Below are 22,484 nucleotides of genomic sequence, written 5' to 3'. Positions count from 1 at the left end.
GAATGCGACTTTCTTGTCGTATCCCCCTTCTCTGCCTCCGTCTGCGCTGAGGCCTAATGGCGGAGTTGACGACCTCGAGGCTCCGGAGGCAGAGCCTGTCAGGACTCGCCCTGGGCTCGCTCCCGTGAGGGCGGCCCGGCTCGGGGCTGGAACGGCGCTCCTGTGATGGGCTGAGACGCTCCCGTGAGGGCGGCCCGGCTCGAGGGTAACGGTGCTCCCGTGAGGGCAGCCTGGCTCGAGGGTAACGGCGCTCCCGTGAGGGTGGCCCGGCTCGAGGGTGACGGCGCTCCCATGAGGGCGGCCCGGCTCAAGGGTGACGGCGCTCCCGTGAGGGCAGCCCAGCTCGAGGGTAACGCCGCTCCCGTGAGGGCAGCCTGGCTCGAGGGTAACGGCGCTCCCGTGAGGGGCTGAGACGCTCCCGTGAGGGCGGCCCAGCTCGAGGGTAACGGCGCTCCCATGAGGGCGGCCTGGTGCGGTGCTGAGACGCTCCCGTGAGGGCGGCCTGGCTCGAGGGTAACGGCGCTCCCGTGAGGGCGGCCCAGCTCGAGGGTAACGGCGCTCCCGTGAGGGCGGCCTGGCGCGGGGCTGAGACGCTCCCGTGAGGGCGGCCTGGCTCGAGGGTGGAACGGCGCTCACGTGAGGGCGACCCGGCTCGGGTCTGGAACGGTGCTCCGGTGGCTGAGACAGCGTTCTGGCGGTGGCGGCCTGAGTCCGGGGTTCAGCCGCGGGCCAGTGGACGACATCGTCAACAGCTGCGTCCGCTGGACTGGAGGGCGGCAGCTTCGACCACCCGCGGGCCGCGGAGTTTGAACCGGCCCGTTCGCGGAGCTCGGTGAGCCGCGGGACTGACTTACCATCGCCCGGTGGGGTATCTCCTCAGCGCAGAGGGAGAAGAGGAGGGAAGAGACAGCAGCCCTAAGATTCTTGCCTCCATCACAGTGAGGAGGTGTTTGGTGGACTCACTGTGGTGGATGTTAATTTGTGTTTACTGTCTGTTCTGTTGTTTATTATTGTATGTATGGCTGCAGGTAACGACATTTCGTTCAGACCTTACGGTCTGAATGACAAATAAAGGATCTAATTCTATACTTACTCCAATCTGGAAAAACCGAAATGTATCAGTTCTTCACGTTATTCAGCAAAATTCTATCTACTTTCTGATGCTGTTCTGATGATAGATCATCGATCTTAAGTGTTAGCTCTCTTTCTCTCTTGATGTTGCCTGATGTGCTGATTATCACCTCATTTCAAATCTCCATTGCCAATGCCACTTCAATTTCATGGGGTTTACCTTTACTTACAAGTCCCAGATAAGACCTTGTCAATATCAAGCAATTGTCAATATCAAGCAATTAACTATCATTTGCACTATCTTCATCAACCCTCACTGCTACATTTCCAAAGAAGTTGATCGTTGTCAATGCATTTTATCTTAATACTGCTTTATTTATTTAGAACTTTCAAGCACTGATTACGTTTGACCCTGTTGTTATTTAAAAACCGTATCCATCTCCTTTGTTCAGAACAGGTTCCAACAGCTGCAATTCACTAGATTTCATTTCACGCCCATGTCTAATGAAAAATTGTGGCTGGAGCCTGTGTCATTTCCACTTTTTTTCAGTTATTATTCCCTCTGTTAACCTCTTCATGTGCTTGATATTTCACATTTCACGATACAATTTTCAGCAGGATTATTAAATCTAATGTTATTCTGATGTTTCTATTTACCTTGGCAGGGACGTCCTGGTTGGCACATTGAATGCTCAGCAATGGCGGGTACAATTCTGGGAGAATCCATGGACATTCATGGGGGAGGGTTTGACTTAAGGTTTCCTCACCATGACAATGAGTTGGCACAGTCTGAGGTAATTATCATCTGGAATTTGGATATTGTAGACATTTCTGTGACCTTAAGGTAAAACCTTCATCGTGTTTTGAAGCTAGAAAGAGCTGGATAAGATCTAATTGAACAGATGTATTGCACAGAAGCTCCTGTGGACAATTACTCCTGCTTAACCTATAAACATCACAGAAAATATGTTGTAATGAATGAAGACTTCTTTCCATATCTTGTAAGATAATGTATACGTCATCTTGTTCTTACGAAAGTGGAACATGGGCAGAACATTGGGATTGTAAATTGGAGCTCTGAATAATGGATTTTGTTTCCTCGATAAATTTTAGGTAGATAGCTGAAAAGAAGCAAAACAAAGGCTAATCTATCAGGCCGTATAAAAATTACAATAGCTTTGCCTCACATATGCAACAAATAGTTAAATTGCCTTCTACCTGGCTGATAGAACTCTTTAATATGGGTAGGTGCATTAAAAATTGATTTGGTTACTTTAGAAAGTGCATTTGATTTGAGGCATTAAAATTTTTTGCCATGCTTTTGGTCATAATTCTAAATTACAGTGATTAGATGGAATTCAGTCATGCCCAAACATATAGAGAACCATGAAAATATTCAAGAAATTGAATACTTATTTCTGCTGTGATTGTAAAACAACATTGGTATAAGATAAATATATATATTTTACTGGTGTTTCTTCCCCTGCAATCAATACAGCTGATGATTATGGGTACACCTACAAAGGCGAACAGCATGATCTTCTCATCATGTGAGATACAAAGTATATTAAAAAATGTTCTTTAAGGTGTCTGTGCAAATAGGTTTGTGGGAAGGATTTCTTGTCATGTCACGCATAGGAAAGCAGACCGTAATTCACAATTCTTCTCAATTTTCAGGAAGCAACAGAATGAAAACATTAAAGTAGCATAGAAAATGTTCTGTTCAGAAGATGGTGATTTTTTTAAACTGACCTGCAGCAACATACTTTTCACAAAGATGTAGAAGCCCTAATGTAAATGTGAGCATGCACCCATGAATTGATGATCAAACATTATTTTTGTGATGTTGATTGAAAGATAAGTCATTTGCACTTTAAAATTGTGCTGTGGGTTTTTATGTCTACCTGTAGAGCAGTGGAGGCCTAGGTCAATATTACTCCTGAGAAACTGCTGCTGTGAAAATGCAGCACTGCAGTGGATGGCAGTTTAGAATTGCGGAGCCTCTGAAATGAGACTTGAAATCACAGCCGTCTGTGTCAGACATGAGTGTCACCAGCTGAGCTATAGTTGAAACCTGCTGTAAGTTCTGTAGCAAATTAGTTGGAGCTTTCCCACGAACATTACCTAATTTGGGATTGCTTGTTAGACACCATCAAGGGAAGCTTATTCTAAATTTATTCCCATATGCTACCAGAATATTTAATGTTGCTGCCCACGAAGAAAAGAGTGGTAAATTATTTAGAACCAAAATTCCTCATCTTAATGAGAAGTTTCATATCTAAATGAAATGGTAAAAAAATGTCCTATTTCTCAATTCATAGTCTTTTTTGCTTACACGGGTCACATCAAATGTTGCAGTTATACAGGGTGGCTGTGAATGTGATTATAGTATTGGTTTGTACTATGTTTTGCTTCTTGATTGTTGTTGTGTTGAAAATAATCTCTTTCTGTCCACAGGCATATTTTGAAAATGACCACTGGGTTCGATACTTCCTCCACACTGGGCACCTAACCATAGCAGGCTGCAAGATGTCAAAATCTTTAAAGAATTTTATAACTATCAAGGAAGCGCTGAATGCAAATACAGGTGCACAACCTTTTATCCGAAAGCCTTGGGACCAGACTTTTCGTAATTCGGAATTTTTCAGCTTTCGGATTGGAAGATTTTTAGCGTAGATTTTAACGGCTGGCTCAGTGGTAGAGTGCTCGGCTCATATCCGCAAGGTCGCGAGTTTGCGCCTCGATCCCGGTAGTTACTCGATCGCGAGTTTGAGTCTTCAATGTAGTTTTTTCTTGCAGAATAGGAGAGAATAGGGAGGGTTAGGCTGGGATCATTCTCTGCGAGATGATCTTAGTGCGGGAGACAAGTGTAGGAGAGGTGTACTGACTGTGTGAGCAGAACTTTGGAAGTGATTGCCCACCATTCTCAAAAGCCGCTGTGTCTCCCTGTCCCTCCAACTCCAGAGGAATCCGCTCCCCGATGGGCCGCTACGACGACAAGTGGCAGTTAGCCCACACCCCGAGCTGCGCAACCCCAAGAACAAGACGTACCTTGCACACCATCAGCTTCTGCCCCTACAGGGAGCGTGTTCCTCTGGAGTTGGAGCGGGGCTGGGCTGGAGTTGCTGATCTGGGATCTCCGTGCTTGCAGTGGGCCTGGAGGTCGGTGTCCCGATGAGGGGGCGCAGCCCGGGCTGTGGGCGAACTGCCACTTGTCGCCGTAGCGGCCCATCGGGGAGTGGCTTCTGGTGGTCCTGACGTCTCTCAGCTCCTGTCCAGGGGGGTGGCCGGAGACGTCAGGACCAACAGAGACCCGCTCCCCGATGGGCCGCTACAGCGACAAGTGGCAGTTCGCCCACAGCCCGAGCTGCGCCCCCTCATCCGCAACCCGGGTTCCTCTGGAGTTGGAGCGGGGCTGGGCTAGAGTTGCTGCTGGCTGTGAGTCTCTGGGATCTCCGTGCTTGCAGTCGGTGTCCCGTTGGTCCTGACGTCTCCGGCCACCCCCCTGGACTGGAGCTGAGACTGGGAACTGTACCGCCCTTGCCCCCTCCCTCTGCAACTGCAAACAACCCCACAGTTCCCAGTCTCAGCTCCTGTACAGGGGGGTGGCCGGAGACGTCACAGCCCGAGCTGCGCCCCCTCATCCGCAACCCCAAGAACAAGACGTACCTTGCACACCATCAGATTCTGTCCCTACGGGGAGCGTGTTCCTCTGGAGTTGGAACGGGGCTGGGCTGCTGCTGGCTGTGGGTCTCTGGGATCTCCGTGCTTGCAGTGGGCCTGGGGGTCGGTGTCCCGTTGGTCCTGACGTCTCCGGTGACTGGCACTGACCTGCTGGCATCGCCGACGTGAAGACAGTGCAAAGCCCCCGCACCGGTGCAATGGGCGGGGAGCTGGAGAGGGGAGGGAAGGGGTCACACACATGGCCGGGAAGCAGAGGGGTGTAGGTGGGGTGAAACTGAAGGGAGCGAAAAATCTGCTGCTGCCTGCCCGCTGAGTTAAAAAGTTCCCACGCAAGACTCACGATACATTGTGTATCGTGAGTCTACCGTGGGAACTTTTTAACTCAGCGGGCAGGCAGCAGCAGATTGTCAATTATTAACCCTCCCGCGCAATATACCCTCACCTCTTTTATGAATGGGGATTTAGTTCCCCTTTCTTCGAGGACCGACCGGAGGTTCCGCTGTCACCTCTGCGGGCCGCCCTCGGTGAACGTCTTCAAGGACCTTTCTTCAAGGACCGAAAAAATGTCCGCTATTCGGAGCTTTTCGTTATTTGGATAAAAGGTTGTGCACCTGTACAAGTAATTAATGTCTTTGCTGTAATTGCTGTAATTCAGAATGAAGCTCCAATAATCAAACTATTCAGACATTCTGATAGTTCAGAATCAGCACAGGTCATGTTTTCCATGTTCCCCTGAATAGGATTAGAGCCCTGGATCCCGTGAACTCTTTCAACTATCGGGTTCACTGCAAAATATATTATATAATGTAATATATTTTAAAAAGTGAAGAAACAAAGAACTGCAGATGCTGGTTAGTACACAAAAGGCCACAAGGTGCTGGAGTAACTCATCTCTGGAGAACATTGATGGGCGATTTTTCGGGTCGAGACCTTTCTTCAGACTGAAGTCAGTTGACGGTGAAGGTTGCTATCCAGCGATGCTACCTGGCCTGTTGAGTCACTGCAGTATTTTGTGTCCTTTTGTCAAAAAAAAAAAGTGATTTCAAATAGATTTTAAAATCTGTTGGTGTAGCACTACCAAAGTCCAGAGAGTGGTGAATTATTGGAGTTTTATTATAGATTATATTTTTTCAGTATTTCTATTCTTTGACATGGTTTCTTCAGTTCTCTGTTTTAACCTTGTGTCGATGTTACATGATCGCAGGTCGGCAATTGCGTTTGGCATTCCTCATGCATTCCTGGAAAGATACGTTGGATTATTCCAGTAATACCATGGAATCTGCAATTCAATATGAGAAGTTCTTGAATGTAAGTCTGTTTTTAATGCATTTTCATTTCATTATAAATAATGATTTATATGAATTTAGTTCTCTGTGGGATATATTTTATTAATGGAATTGCAATAGACTAGGACTTTTTTTCTCTGGTGCATAGGAGGCGGAGGGGTGTCTTTTATTGGGGCATATAAAATCATGAGGGACATCAATTAGATGAACAGCTACAGTCATTTTTCCCTGAGTAAGGGAGTCTAAAACTCGAGGGCAGATGAGTGAGTGCGGAAAGATTTAAAAGGAACCCCAGCGGCAACATCTTCGTACTGCCAGTGGGATGAGATCATATATGGAACGAGCTGCCAGAGAAATTGGTAGATGTGAGGATAAATATGACATTTAAAAGACACTTGTATGAGTGCATGGGTAGGAAAGACTGGCCCAGGCAAGTGGAACTAGCTTGGGTTGGCAACTTGTTCAGTATAGATGAGTTGGGCTGAAGACCCTGTTTTCATGCTGTATAGCTCTATGATTCTAAACAGGTGCTGGTATATTTCCCGTCAACTTGTATTTTACTTCCTGAAGCACCATGAGAGGGAGAGGACTGCTCATTCGGCCGGATTACCCTTGAGCAAAACTGCGCAATGCCACTTAATGTAATGTAATGAAGCACCAAAACTAGTCCTTATCTCTCATTGCCATAATTATCTCATTTCATTACTCAATTTATCTGAGTTCAGCATTGGTTTTTTTTGTGTTATGTTTTGAAATGCACATTAAGGAACTTTAGGTAACACCCCTCCCCACCCCTCTCTTCCCTGCCCCTTCCTTGTGCCCCACATAGGACGCATACCCATTTCTTCAACTATCTACCCTCCCCTCATCTGGCTTCTTATTTCATTCTTCTTCTCACCTTATCTTACCCCATTTGTATCCTCTTTATCTCTGGACTTTGCCATCAGCTAATCAAAAACACCTCCTCACCTGTATCCACCTATCACTGCCAAGCTTTGTCCCATCCCCACCTCTTTTCCAGTCCTCTGACCTCCTCCTGCAGTCAGTCTGAAGAAGGGTCCCAACTGAAGTATCACCTATCCATATCCTCCAAATATGCTGCCATGACCCACTGAATGACTCCAGCACTTTGTATCCTTTTGTAGACCAGCATGTGCAGTTCCTTGTGTCTAAGAAATTTTATCTGTAAATTTTTGATTCCTTATCCACTTCTGTTAAATCCTATCAAAATGTGTCGACAAGGTTAATTTTTGTTTTCACAATCACAATAATACTTTATTAGCCAAGTATGTTTTGCAACGTATGAGGAATTTCATTTGCCGTCAATGACAAATTGCCGTCATTTGCCATACAAATAAAAAGCAACTGAACACACAAAATACATTTTAACATAAACATCCACCACATTCCTCACTGTGATGGAAGGTGAAAAAAAGTTCAAACCTCTTCCCTTTTTTAATCGGGGGCCTCAAGCCCTCCGTTGACGGGACGATCTTGACTCCTGTAGTCGGCGGCGTTTTGGCTCTCCATGTCGGGGCGATCAGCTCTCCCGCGATCGGACCCCGAGTCGGGGCTGGTCGAACCTCTGCGTCGTTGGAGCTCCCGACTAACCTCTCCTGAGACAGCGAGCTGTCGATGTAAAGTCTGTAGGCCGCAGTTGGAGCGATCCCAGGCAAGGGATCAACTCCGATGTTAAGTCCATGCCCCGCTGCGTGTCTCAAAGTCAGTCCGAGGAGGTCTCAGGCTCCATCGATGGTAGGCTGCAGAGCGACCGGAGATGCGACCTGGAAAACAATCGCATCTCCAGCAAGGTAAGAAACTGGAAAAAAAAGTTTGCCCTGACCCCCTCCCCCTCCCCCCACATAAAACAAACCGGAGAACATTAACACAGACTTTTAACAGATTATTGCATTCTTATTTATGATAGCACAGAGTATTAACATCGGTCACTATTCAAGTGTGTACAATATATAGTTCAATGTCCAAGCAAGCAGAGACAGGCATAGTTCATGAACACCTTGCTCTGCGGAGCCTGGTTGCTGCCATTATAGTTTGGGGACATTTTTTTAAATCCTTAACTTCTCATGAACCAAGTCATTCCTGTGCATTCAAACATCCTATATATCTCATTAGCTCAGCATCTTTCCACAGGTACATAACCTTGACCCTTTCACCTTCCAACTTGCAGATCTCAGCACTTCTTGCACATCGTTGCCAAATACATTGAGAAAAATATTTTGGCTAATCATCTTTCATACTCTTTCTTTCTGTAACTTCCCTTGCATTTTTCCTGACATTGTGACATACTGAAATGTATTCAGTTGAATTAATTGTGTATGCACATATCCTTAATGTTAAATACACGTCAGGTTATTTATTGTGTCTTCTGAGACGAGCAATATTAATTTTACAGGAGTTCTTCTTGAATGTCAAAGATATTTTACGAACTCCAACAGATTTCACAGGACAGTTTGAGAAGTGGGAAGAGAAGGAGGTGGCACTCAATAAACGGTCAGTACCAGTTGTATATCTGGGGTGGGCATGGACCTGAGTGGATCTATTTGTAATCGGCCACTGCTGGAAAGGTTAGGCATGAATAAACTATTACAACTCTGATGATTGTTCATTGAATTATGTATTGTGTGTAGAGGAGTGGATTTAAAATAAAACTGGAAATTTTTATTTCTGGAGTGTGGCGTTTGCTGATCTCATTCAAGAGCAGCAGCTTTAGTGCTGACGTGGCCTCAGTGACATTCTATGATAAACAAACATGTGATTTGCTTGCAAACGATGGCTGAAAGCAAATTTATTCGCAATCCTGTCCTACATCTATTTTGTGCTGCATCAAAGAACTGGGTTTGCCTTATTTTAAATTGGGCCCTACTTTGAGACGCCCACATTGCACATATGGTATCCATTCATAGCAGGGAAGTAGTTTAAGCAAATTCTTGAAGGAATATTCTGGAAAAAGAAAAAAACAGGTGGGATCCATGGGAACACTTCCATGCAACGTCAGGGATAAATAAAACAAGCTGTCATTACTAATTGCCTGGTCCAACAATAAGCTAACTTTATAGGTAAAGCAATGTGAAATCAAGTTTCGTTTTGAATGTTGGTTAAAACTGAACCAAGTAATATTTTATAGTATAGAAAGGAACTGCAGATGCTGGTATAAACCAAAGATAGGCACAAAGTGCTGGAGTAACTCAGCGGGTCAGGCAGCTTCTCTGGAATTTATAATAATACAAAAACTTACCATTCTGTTATCTCGTTGACATATAATTTTCCCAAACACTTGACCCGTGATTGTGGCTGTCTTTCTAGATTGCTATGCAGAGGTTTAGGATCATTGATCTGAAATTATGAATTTAAATTCCACCGAGAAACTGAGTGAGTTTTAGTTCAACAAATCTGAAATGAAAATCCAGTATCAGTGACAGTGAAAAGCCTGTCAGATTCATTAATATTTTGCAGAGTAAACGAACCATTCAGTTCAGCGGCAGGTAAGGATGAGAACAAATGGGTGTGTTGCCAATATCACTCTTATCCTGTGAGTGTAAAATGGTTACAGATAAATAATTGACAAATAAATCAATGAAGAAGATTTTCGATGTTGCCAAAAACTAGGTTAAAAAATTTAGATTGAGAAGGATCATGACAGAGAAAGGAAGAGATGACGAGGCTTTGGCAAGGAACTCCAGTGTGGCAATATTGTTTAAAAAGGGGTCTAAGAGTAAACCTAGCAATTGTAGACCTGTTAGTTTGACGTCAGTGGTGGGCAAATTAATGGAAAGAATACTTAGAGATAATATATATAAGCATCTGGATAAACAGGGTCTGATTAGGAACAGTCAACATGGATTTGTGCCTGGAAGGTCATGTTTGACTAATCTTCATGAATTTTTTGAAGATGTTACTCGGGAAATTGATGAGGGTAAAGCAGTGGATGTTGTGTATATGGACTTCAGTAAGGCCTTTGACAAGGTTCCTCATGGAAGGTTGGTTAAGAAGGTTCAATGGTTGGGTATTAATGGTGGAGTAGCAAGATGGATTCAACAGTGGCTGAATGGGAGATGCCAGAGAGTAATGGTGGATGGTTGTTTGTCAGGTTGGAGGCCAGTGACGAGTGGGGTGCCACAGGGATCTGTGTTGGGTCCACTGTTGTTTGTCATGTACATCAATGATCTGGACGATGGTGTGGTAAATTGGATTAGTAAGTATGCAGATGATACTAAGATAGGTGGGGTTGCGGGTAATGAAGTAGAGTTTCAAAGTCTACAGAGAGATTTATGCCAGTTGGAAGAGTGGGCTGAAAGATGGCAGATGGAGTTTAATGCGGATAAGTGTGAGGTGCTACATCTTGGCAGGACAAATCAAAATAGGACGTACATGGTAAATGGTAGGGAATTGAAGAATGTAGGTGAACAGAGGGATCTGGGAATAACTGTGCACAGTTCCCTGAAAGTGGAATCTCATGTAGATAGGGTGGTAAAGAAAGCTTTTGGTGTGCTGGCCTTTATAAATCAGAGCATTGAGTATAGAAGTTGGGATGTAATGTTAAAATTGTACAAGGCATTGGTGAGGCCAATTCTGGAGTATGGTGTACAATTTTGGTCGCCTAATTATAGGAAGGATGTCAACAAAATAGAGAGAGTACAGAGGAGATTTACTAGAATGTTGCCTGGGTTTCAGCAACTAAGTTACAGAGAAAGGTTGAACAAGTTAGAGCTTTATTCTTTGGAGCGCAGAAGGTTAAGGGGGGACTTGATAGAGGTTTTTAAAATGATGAGAGGGATAGACAGAGTTGACGTGGAAAAGCTTTTCCCACTGAGAGTAGGGAAGATTCAAACAAGGGGACATGACTTGAGAATTAAGGGACTGAAGTTTAGGGGTAACATGAGGGGGAACTTCTTTACTCAGAGTGGTAGCTGTGTGGAATGAGCTTCCAGTGAAGGTGGTGGAGGCAGGTTCGTTTTTATCATTTAAAAATAAATTGGATAGTTATATGGATGGGAAAGGAATGGAGGGTTATGGTCTGAGCGCAGGTATATGGGACTAGGGGAGATTATGTGTTCGGCACGGACTAGAAGGGTCGAGATGGCCTGTTTCCGTGCTGTAATTGTTATATGGTTATATGGTTAATATAAGTGGCAAATGAATTTGGAACAAGTATTGGTCATGACGAACATGTAGGCAAACATTACTCATGATAATGACATTGGCATTATAACTAAAACAAACTCGAGAGTGGAAAGTAGGAGATCATGAGAATAGTTTAAGCTGGTCATGAGTCACGACTGATGGTTTCAATAACAGATAGTCTGACGCCAGGGAGGTCCAGGAAGTCGAAGATAATGGAAAGAATCCAAAAGCAAAAAAACCCTGCAAAATCTGAAATAAATGGAAAATCCTGGAAACACTACTTCTCGTCAGATATTGTCTGTGTAAAGAAAAATGGGTTTAATATTCATGTCGATAACTTCAGAACTCATGAACCAATCTGAAACGTTAACTTTGGTTCGGTCTCCACATGTGCTGCGTGACCTGCTGGGTATTTATAGAATTTTCTGTTTTTATTTTATGGCAGTAAGGGTATACAGTGGGAAACTTGGCTCCCAAAGTATGGTGAGTTTGCAAACATGCTGGTACCGCATGAGATTGTGATCGGAAATGGGGAAGCGTTTCCAACAGAGATAAAAGCTGATGCTGTGCCTCACCAAATAAACTGGAGAGTGTGGGAGTCTGGTGCAAAACACTCAGTAGACAACAGGGAGAAAACTGGTTGGAATTAAGAGAATGGTTTATTTAATAGCAGTCTATTCTGATGAGATTAAAAAAATCAATTGCACAAGGCAAACTCTAACTGTCCATAGGTTAAGAAAGAACTGCAGATGCTGGAAAAATCGAAGGTAGACAAAAATGCTGGAGAAACTGAGGTAGCATCCATGGAGCGAAGGAATAGGTGACGTTTCGGGTCGAGACCCTTCTTCAGGAAGTCAACGATCCGGTTACACAAGGAAGTATAGAGGCCCAGGTTTTGGAACTTGGTGATGAATTCGGGATGGGATGGCGGTGAACCACTACCTTCCAGGTACTCCCGCCTGCAACAGCTGAACAAAAGCCGGCAGCCCTATCAAGTGAGACAAATGTTTACAGGCACCACCTTTAACCTCATCTACTCCATTCGGTACTCCCAATGTGGCCTTCTTTGCATCTGCAAGACCAGGCTTAGACTAGGTGACCGTTTTGCGAAACACTTGTGCTTGGTCCACCAAGACCGGTTGGATCTCACAGTTGCTGCACCTCAAATTCTGCTGGGTAGCTAACAACCCAACAGTATGAACTTTAAAATACTCATTTTTAGGTAATTGACCAACAACCCCACCTCCCCGTTCCCAATTCCCTTTGCTTACCTGAAGGAGCAACCATTTCTCTCATTAGCCTGGCACTCTTTCCCCTCCGTCCCTGCTCCATCCCCTTCCACCTATCTACCTTCACATTTCACACCTCTTCTCTCCTTATATCACAGCCCAGATGTATTTTCATCTCTAGACTCTGTCCATTCATCACACTCCCCTCACCTGTATTCACCTATTGTCCCGCACCACCTCTTTCCCAGCTTTCTATCCTCTACTACAATCAGTCAGAAAAGGGATCTCGACCCCTTTGCGGATGACACAAAGCTGGGTGGCAGTGTGAGCTGCGAGGTGGATGCTATTAGGCTGCAGGGGGACTTGGATAGGTTGGGTGAGTGGGCAGATGCCGTATAATATGGATAAATGTGAGGTTATCTACTTTGATTGCAAGAACAAGAAGGCAGATTATTATCTGACTGGTGTCAGATTAGGAAAAGGGGAGGTGCATCGAGACCTGGATGTCCTTGTACATCAGTCACTGAAAGTAAGCATGCAGGTACAGCAGACAGTGAAGTAAGCAAATGGCATGTTGGCCTTCATAGCAAGAGGGTTTGAGTATAGGAGCAAGGAGGTCCTGCTGCAGTTGTACAGGCCCTGGTGAGACCGCACCTGGAGTATTGTGTGCAGTTTTGGTCTCCTAGTTTGAGGAAGTACATTCTTGCTATTGAGGGAGTGTAGCGTAGATTCACCAGATTAATTCCCGGAATGGCAGGATTGACATATGATGAAAGAATGGATCGACTGGGCTTATATTCACTGGAATTTTGAAGGATGAGAGGGGTGATATTATAAATACATATTAAATTATTAAGGGATTCGACAGACTACATGAAGGAAAAATGGTCCCGATGTTGGGGGAGTCCAGAACCATGGATCACAGTTTAAGTATTAAGGGTAGGCCATTTAGGATTGAGATGAGGAAAAACATTTTCACCCAGAGAGTTGTGAATCAGCGAAATTCTCTGCCACAGAAGGCAGTGGAAGAGAGAGTTGGATATAGCTCTTCGGGCTAATGGAATCAAGGGATCTGGGGAGAAAGCAGGAACAGGGTACTGATTCTGGATGATCAGCCATGATCATATTGAATGGTGGTGCTGGCTCGAAGGGCCGAATGGCATAGTCATGCACTTATTTTCTATATTTCTATGACCCAAAACTGCCTATCTACCTCATCCAGAGATGCTGCATGACCCTATGAGTTACATCTTCACTTTGTCATTTTTGGTAAAACAGCATCAGCAGTTCCTTATGTCTAGATTGCAGCTACTGTGGACCTGTTGTGATGGGCAGATTGAAGAGGATGACTCCAGGTCATTTCTGAGGCAGGAATTGATTCATGCCATAACCAAGTCTTGAAGCACTTCATTACAACTGATGCAAGTCCGACTGGGTGGTAGTCATTGAGACAGATCACCATGTTCTTCTGGGGCACCTGTGTGATAGATGCCGTTTTGAAGCTGGTGGAAACTGAGACTGCAAAAGCTGTAGATTGAAGATGTCCTTGAATACTCAAGCCAATTGGTCCGCACAGGTATTTGGCACTTGGCCGCACATGCCACGCGGGCCAGATGCTTTACTTGGATTCACCCTCTGCTACCTGGTAGGAGGTAACGGTGTACGTGCTCTGCCACAGCTGTCCGGCATCTGTTTGTGACTCCAGATTAGTCCTGTCTTGCCTCTTCACTCATGTGACGATCTTCAGGAGGTCATACGAGCACTTAATGTATATCTCTGGATTGCCAGTACTAAACACCACAGATCTAGCCCTAAACAGATTATGGATCTCCTGATTCACCCAGGGCTTGGTGTTGAGGAAGACCCTGGAATATATTTGTAAATAGTTCATCCATGTCCTCCAATCATGATTCCATGTTGAATTTTTTTTTAATATGATTTCAAATAGAAATGAAAGTATCAACGATATAGTTTTATAAATAACATTTCATTATTTTCAATTAAAGTTTTTATGAGAAGAAAGCAGCTGTGCACAGAGCACTGTGCGACAACATAGACACCCGCACGGTGATCGAGGAGCTGCGCACCCTTGTGAGCCAGTGTAACACATACATTGCAGCAAAGAAGAACAACAAGGAGTTGCCAAACCGCATGCTGCTGAGAACCATTGCTACCTACCTCACAGAGATACTGAAGGTAAGACAAGGGGATGTAGTGTGCTAATGTGCCACACAGAGTGCCACACATTCACACTTGACATCTAACATTAATATGCCAAAATTTACCGAGCCACTGAAAATTAATCATAGAATTATATATTTTAAACATAAATATTATTAATTTCATTCAATAACAAGTAAAATACCAGAAATTTACTTTGTGCAAACATTTAATTGAATGGAGCCTGTGCCAAATCTAATCTAATGTGTCCTGTTTACTGAGACAGGTTTCCTGCAAAGCTATACTCCTTGAGCAGTATGTTAGTCAGGGTGCAGCTGGAATGATGACGGCAAGGAACTCTGGGCAAGTTAGGAACTTCCATATTTGCACCTGTCTATGGGGCAGTCCTGAATTTCCAGGTAGAATAACCTAGATCAATCATGAGGTAGTTCTTTTTCAGATAGACTAGCAATAATTTTCGTGGAGGAGGGTGGAGTGTTTGATGATGAGACCAGACCAGTAACCCAAAATAAAAAAAACAATTAATTTGTTTGTAGCATCTGTGTGATTCAGATTCAGTTCATCTGTTTTGCTAATGGGTACCTGTAATGTTGACCACAAATTTACTGGATGGTTGTAAAATACAGTACCCGTAATATTGACTGCAAAGTTACTGGTTGGTCGGAAAATCCATCCAGTTTTCTGATATCATTCCGGGGTCAATATCTGCCATTCTTACCCTTCTAACTTAACATGTGACTCAAAACTAGTAACAGTGTGGTAGATCTTTAACTCTTTAGTCATTACAGTCCCCACAAAACACCTTGTCTCACCAGTAGGACAGACCCATGATGGAGCGTGCACAGTGCTATACAGATGGGAGAGTAAACCTGGGAATCCTCAACATTGACTGCAGGTCTAATATCATCTCATGGCACTAGATCATTTGGAAAAAAAATCTTGAATCTGAGTAAATTATACAGGCATTTTTTGTTCCCCTAATTTGAGGAAGGACATTCTTGCTATTGATGGAATGCAGCGTAGGTTTACAAGGTTAATTCCCGGGATGGCGGGACTGTCATATGCTGAGAGAATGGAGCAGCTGGGTTTGTGCACTCTGGAGTTTAGAAGGATGAGAGGGTATCTCAATGAAACATATAAGATTGTTAAGGGCTTGGACACACTAGAGGCAGGAAGCATGTTCCCGATGTTGGGGGAGTCCAGCACCAGGGGCCACAGTTTAAGAATAAGAAGTAAGCCATTTAGAACGGAGACAAGGAAACACTTTTTCTCACAGAGAGTGGCGAGTCTGTGTAATTCTCTGCCTCAGGTGGAGGCAGGTTCTCTGGATGCTTTCAAGAGAGAGCTAGATAGGGTTCTTAAAAATAGTGGAGTCAGGGGATAAGAGGAGAAGACATGAACGGAGTACTGATTTTGGATGATCAGCCATGATCACATTGAATGGCGGTGCTGGCTCGAAGGGCCAAATGGCCTACTCCTGCGTCTATTGTCTATTGTGGGGAAATGTGATTTTGTGACTTTGGAAAAAAGAGAAAATTAGAAAATATTTCAAATGATGTAAAGCTAGTAAATGTTGGGTTACAGAGGCTTGATTAAAAATTAAAGATCTGAGGTGTGAATAGTAAAAAATATCAATTGTCCGGCCTTGTTTCAAACCAGGCAGTGGGAAATGAAGTTGTAATTTTGATTGTCTTTGTGTTCCCTTCTATCAATCAGATTTTTGGAGCAATAGAGGGTGAAGAACCCATTGGGTTCCCTGTTAGAGATGGTCAGAATTTGAATGTAAGTATTTTTCATTCTCTCCAAAAAAGTACTATATCAACACTGAAGAAGTATTCTGTAATGCAACAAAAATATTAATACAATAAAAATATGAGATCCCCAAGTATTATTTTTACATTCTCCCGAGAAGGGTTGGGGTTCATTTAGCAGGCAACACTTTCCAATGGTGGAACACTGTTATCCTTGATTCTGTGCTCAAGACCTGAAGTGGGATATGATCCCACAATCTTGTGAATCAGACATTACCACTCAGCTAGGTTTGACACATCAAATTTTTTGTACAATTACTGTGAGAATCATGGTGTATAGGTGCTGACTGCATGATCAAAGTAAGGTACTATTGTGTAATGAAATTGGAGGAAAGCTGTTACTATGACAGAGCCATCAAACATTGTATTATCCAATTATGAATAATGCCCCCCACCACTTTCCTGTTCCCCAATCTTGGTGTGAACTCATTTCTACCACCTCCCCAGTCACGCTGCTCCTTTCCCCTCCTTTTTATGTTCATCTCCCATCCTCAAGACCCCCATTTCCTTTTTTTCCCCTCCCTTTTCCCTTTCTCCGTACCCTATCACCCATATCCCTTCCTCTGGCTTTATATTTTGCACCTCCTTATCTGACGCCCTTTTGTCTCCTTTTCACCTCCATCCTTTGTCAATTACTCCACCCATTTGGTAATCCAACCCACCCCACCCCTCGCCTATATCCACCAATTACTTGCAATGCTTTGCCCTGCCCTTTCTATTTTCCAGCTTTCTTTCCCCTCCCACCCCCACTCCACTCCAATCAGTCTGAAGGATCTCTGAAATGTCAATCTGTTCACTCCTTCTATAGATGCTGTCTGACCTACTAAGTTCCTCCAGCACTTTGTGTTTTACTCAGTTACTGCTACATCTACCTCTAACGTTGTGCTCTTTATCCAGCTGGAAACCACAGTGATGCCTTACCTGAAGGTATTATCAGATTTTCGTGAAGGTGTCCGACAAATAGCCCGCGAGAAGAAAGGTAGGGAGTTAATGGAACACCCAGTTTTCCATGCATGTCCTTCCAATAGCTAACATTTAATTAGCATGGATACGATCAATAGCCTCGGTACTGAAAGTGGAAGGAAGAAGCTGCAATTAAAATTTAACTTTACAACAGGTTAAGATAAAGACTGTCCAGAACATTCCAGTTTGGGCAGGACTTCCTTGTCTTGTTATAGTTCACCAATTCTTTTCCATCCCCTGGTTTACCTGCCGCTTCTACCACTATGACTTTCAGTAGCCTTTTGCAAATAATTAAGGTGAAGAGATTATTCCATCACTCTTGCCCAGGAACCCTGTCATCACAAAGCTTCAGGCCAGCAGCATCGCATCTTTAATCAATATTCAAGGTTACATTTGTTGCATATAATAGATTAGTGGTGTTTCTCTCTCCCCAATCTCTAAATCACACATACACACAAAATATAGTTCAGACTTTGTACTCAGTTCTTTGGGCTGTTTCTTCTGGCTGGACAAGCTTTAAGCAAGCTGCTTTGACTGCTCCCCTCTTATTCATTCCTTATTTTTCCTCTGGGCCACCTGCTTTTATAGTGTGAAGCATCAGGAGTATGTCCATTTATCAGCTTAGTTACGATATCTCACCTTCCAGTTGATGGACTCCTTCCAACAGATTTACCTTCATATTTGAACAAGTGACCTATTCCTGGAGAATGCGTAATTTGATAGGGTATAATAGTGTGTCAGTTCCACCCCATATTGAAGCTAATGTATTATATACCAAGGCCTGTTTCTGCTGTTCTACCAATAAAATATTTTGTTTTGTACCTTGCAAGGCCAGATCGCTGATGTCAAACAAATATGGACTGTAAGCATCTAAACCACTTTACGATGACATATGTTGAAGTTTCTTGACAAATCATAAACTCCCAATCAGAGCTAATTTCTTGCACACTTGTAAGATTCTACATCACTAAATGTGGTGAGATCGTCGCATACCAACAAAATAATTGTGCTCTAACTACTGGTCAATAATCTACATATCATTATTCCAAGCGTCATTGGTATGGTTTAAAAAATAAGATTGGGAAACAAATCTGGTAGAGGAAAGAGAAAGGATCAAGAGAGAGTGTAATAAATCAACTACTTCTGAAGCAATTTTCAAATCATTAAAGTAATCACATTGTTATTTCACCAATTAAGAGTGCAGAGTTGTAGGGAATACAACGACTTTCAATTCCCTACAACACTACACTTCTACATGCATTGAATAATCTGAACCTGAATCACCAATTCATACTCAGACAAATTTGATACATTGTCAGTTTTGTTTTTAATTTGTTGAGGTGTTACAACTTCGAAGAATTGATCCAAAATATTGAGGAAATTGGGAATGATTGTAAGAAGGAATGAATTGCTGTACTTTGAACTCTGTAATGTAGTCATTGACTGAATAAGAATTTAGTTTTCTTGGTGTACAGTGCATTCAGAAAGTATTCAGACTCCTTCACTTTTTCCACATTTTGTTACATTACAGCCTTATTCTAAAATGGATATAATTTAAAAAAAAATTATCATCAATCTTCACACAATACCCCATAATAAAAAAGCAAAAACAGGTGTTTAGAAATTTTTGCAAAGTAATTAAAAAGAACTGAAATATCACATAAGTATCCAGGCCCTTTACTCAGTACTTTGTTGAGGCACCTTTGGCAGCGATTACAGCCTCAAGCCTTGGGTCTGACGCCACAAGCTTGGCACACCTGTATTTGGGTAATTTCTCCCATTCTTCTCTGCAGATCCTCTCAAACTCTGTCAGGTTGGATAGGGAGCGTCGATGCACAGCTATTTTCAGGTCCCTCCAGATATGTTCGATTGGGTTCAAGTCTGGGCTCTGGCTGGGCCACTCAAGGACATTCACAGATGTCACGAAGCCACTCCTGCGTTGTCTTAGCTGTGTACTTAGGGTCATTGTCCTGTTGGAAGGTGAACCTCCGGCCCAGTCTGAGGTCTAGAACACTCTGGAGCAGGTTTTCATCAAGAATCTCTCTGTGCTTTGCTCTGTTCATCTTTCCCTCGACCCTGACTAGTCTCCCAGTTCCTGCCACGAAAAACATCCCCACAGCATGATGCTGCCACCACTATGCTTCACCGTAGGAATGGTATTGGCCAGGTGATGAGCGGTGCCTGGTTTCCTCCAGACGTGACGCTTGGCATTCAGACCAAAGAGTTCTATCTTGGTTTCATCAGACCAGAGAATCTTGTTTCTCATGGTCTGAGAGTCCTTTAGGTGCCTTTTGGCAAACTCCAAGTGGGCTGTCTTGTGCCTTCTACTGAAGAGTGGCTTCTGTCTGGCCACTCTACCTTAAAGGCCTGATTGATGGAATGCTGCAGATATAGTTGTCCTTCTGGAAGGTTCTCCCATCTCCACATAGGAACTCTGGAGTTCTGTCGGGTTCTTGGTCACCTCCCTGACCAAGGCCGTTCTCCTCCGATTGCTCAGTTTGGCCGAGCAGCCAGCTCCATGAAGAGTCCTGGTTCCAAAGTTCTTCCATTTGAGAATGACGGAGGCCAGTGTGCACTTCGGGACCTGCAATGCTGCAGAAATTGTTTTATACCCTTCCTCAGGTCTGTGTCTCGATACAATCCTGTTTTGGAGGCCCATAGACAACTCCTTCGTCTTCATGGCTTGGTTTTTGCTCTGACATGCACTGTCAACTGTGAGACCTTATACAGACAGGTGTGTGCCTTTCCAAATTATGACCAATCAATTTAATTTACCACTGGTGGACTCCAATTTGGAGAAAGATCTCAAGGATAATCAATGGAAACAGGATGAACCTAAGCTCAATTTTGAGTATCATAGCAAAGGGTCTGAATACTTATGTAAATGTGATATTTCAGTTATTTCTTTTTAATTACTTTGCAAAAGTTTGCGCAAAAAAACCTGTTTTCGCCTCTTCATTCTGGGAAATTGTGTGTAGATTGATTTAAAAAAGAAATGAATTTAATCCTTTTTAAAATAAGGCTGTAACGCAACAAAATGTGGAAAAAGTGAAGGTCTGAATACTTTCTGAATGCACTGTACAAGCAGAGTTCGATTGAGTTAGAATAGTATCAGTGCTGATCCAGGTCGGAATGAACCCAACATGGTGAACTTAGCACTTCCACAATTATGGATAAAAATGAGATGCAAGTAGATAAATAACTTGTCATGTAATGTAAAAAAAAAAAAACTTTAATCTCCAGTTAACCCTTAATTAGCTGAGCAGAGCACAAATTGCTTCAATCTACTTAATACCTCTTATTTTTAACCTTTTACTCCTGGCACTGTTATCAATGATCAACACGAATGCAAAGGAAATAGTTTGGAGACGAAACTTGAGTAATGCCCGATTCTGACACTGCTTGAAATGTGTGTGTTGATTAACCCTTTCTGTGTTACAGTTAGTGAGGTTCTGCAGCTGTGTGATGGTCTTCGAGATGATATCCTTCCTGAACTTGGAGTCCGCTTTGAGGACCATGAAGGTATATGTTGAATCTGGTCAGCCTATAGACTGAATTAGAGAGACAAATGTTTCCTTGTGTTGAATCTGGTATTTATTGAAAGTAAAATTGGGATTGGTTGCATCTAATGTCAAATCTGTCATGTATTACTGCTAAGTATTATTCTCTGATGCAAGATTTTTTAACATTTTCTTTTCCCATGTTCAACCAGCTGAAAGAGGGGCGGAGCAGCCCCTGTTGTGCATTTGAATGGGTGGGCTGATTGTCTGATGACTTTGCAATTACAGGGCTATGCACTGTGGTGAAGCTAGTGGACAGAGAGACATTGCTGAGGGAGCGAGAAGAGAAGAAAAAGGTAAATTGCAAATCTGTAGGTAGCGAATTTCGGAAAGAATTAAGTCCATTATAGAACAAATCGTAATGAGGAAATTGCATGATTTCAGGCCAGTTTTCAGTTCTGAGCAGACAGTTCCTGGAGAAATTAATGTGACAACAGCATAGTCAATGCTCCTTCACTAGGACTTTTTTTGTGTGTAACACAAAGTAATTTATCACCAACATATAACCGGTGAGTAAAATTCTCCAGTTTGGTATAACCAATGTCAAAACCTAGATTAGATTTGTTTATTTTCATATACACGTGAAGAGTGCATATACATTTCTTATTTGCATGAAGCTCACAGTAAACAGTATACATGGTTATGATAAATTAAATGATAAATATAACAGCAAGTGCAAAACACCAGAATGGTGCAAAGTGGTGCTTTTTTTGTGACGGGACGCACTGGTGCAGCATTTCAGCACCTCAGCACATCAGCAAAGTTTTTTGTTGTTTTCTGGCCACATGACAGGTGTGTTTATTATTCATGCACATAGATACTTTTTTTGTGTACAAAAAAGCAATCTGAAATAGTGCAAAAAATATAGAAACAACCGAATGTGGTAGGGTTAAGAATAGGCACAACTATTGTAAGATATATGATAGTAAACTGTCATAGGGGCTGGAGATTTTCTATGATTTTAAATCTAAATATTTTATTTTTATGTTCTTAAAACATGGAGAGAAAAAATTAGGACGCTATTATTCTTTATGTAGATCTGAACATATTTATGGAGTTGACTGTTTAATTATCCAAAGGCCTGGCTGTTGCATTGGCAACATATTTAAAGATGATAAATTTAAATTCATGTTATTAAATTAATTTGGAATAAAGAGCATTATGTTGAGCATGAAAGTGGTGATGCACATAAAAATATATTTTCTCTATCAATGCCTTTCCCTATCTAACCAGTGTATCACCCACTGTTATAATTCTTGCACCGTGGCTCTCCTCTGCGTAATGTGGGAAAATTTGAAAACAACATTTTACTTAAATTGTGAGATATTACAGTGGTTTGATACACAAAGGGAGTTGGGTGTCTGAAGATCATACAGAAAATAATAGGTCGTCTAATAGAATTTTATTGTTTAGTGCTTGGTGAAGTGAACATGATAGGGGAAAGATTATACATGGCATTATTGAGACCACATCTGTAGTACTAAGTACACTATTAGTTTCCATAATTAAAGATGGATGTAAGTGCTGTAATCTTAGGAAGCAGGAATCATAGGAAGC

The 22,484-nt window shown here is 42.9% G+C and overlaps 1 protein-coding gene across 3 annotated transcripts in view; it reads left to right on the top strand.

The window, feature by feature from the left end:
* cars1 (cysteinyl-tRNA synthetase 1) overlaps positions 1-22,484 on the top strand; it is a 58,102-nt gene that overhangs the window by 26,330 nt on the left and 9,288 nt on the right. For all 3 annotated transcript variants that reach the window (XM_033039140.1, XM_033039139.1, XM_033039138.1), the window contains 9 exons: positions 1,737-1,865; positions 3,529-3,658; positions 5,960-6,063; positions 8,455-8,552; positions 14,419-14,608; positions 16,310-16,375; positions 17,302-17,383; positions 20,809-20,889; positions 21,156-21,223. In XM_033039140.1, the coding sequence (XP_032895031.1) occupies positions 1,737-1,865; positions 3,529-3,658; positions 5,960-6,063; positions 8,455-8,552; positions 14,419-14,608; positions 16,310-16,375; positions 17,302-17,383; positions 20,809-20,889; positions 21,156-21,223 (948 nt within the window). The remainder of the gene's footprint in view (positions 1-1,736; positions 1,866-3,528; positions 3,659-5,959; positions 6,064-8,454; positions 8,553-14,418; positions 14,609-16,309; positions 16,376-17,301; positions 17,384-20,808; positions 20,890-21,155; positions 21,224-22,484) is intronic.

The sequence above is a fragment of the Amblyraja radiata genome, chromosome 20 (genome assembly GCF_010909765.2).
Source record: "Amblyraja radiata isolate CabotCenter1 chromosome 20, sAmbRad1.1.pri, whole genome shotgun sequence".
Lineage (NCBI taxonomy): Eukaryota > Metazoa > Chordata > Chondrichthyes > Rajiformes > Rajidae > Amblyraja > Amblyraja radiata.
Note: the sequence above shows the minus strand (reverse complement) of the source record. Positions and strands in the feature narration are given on the sequence as shown.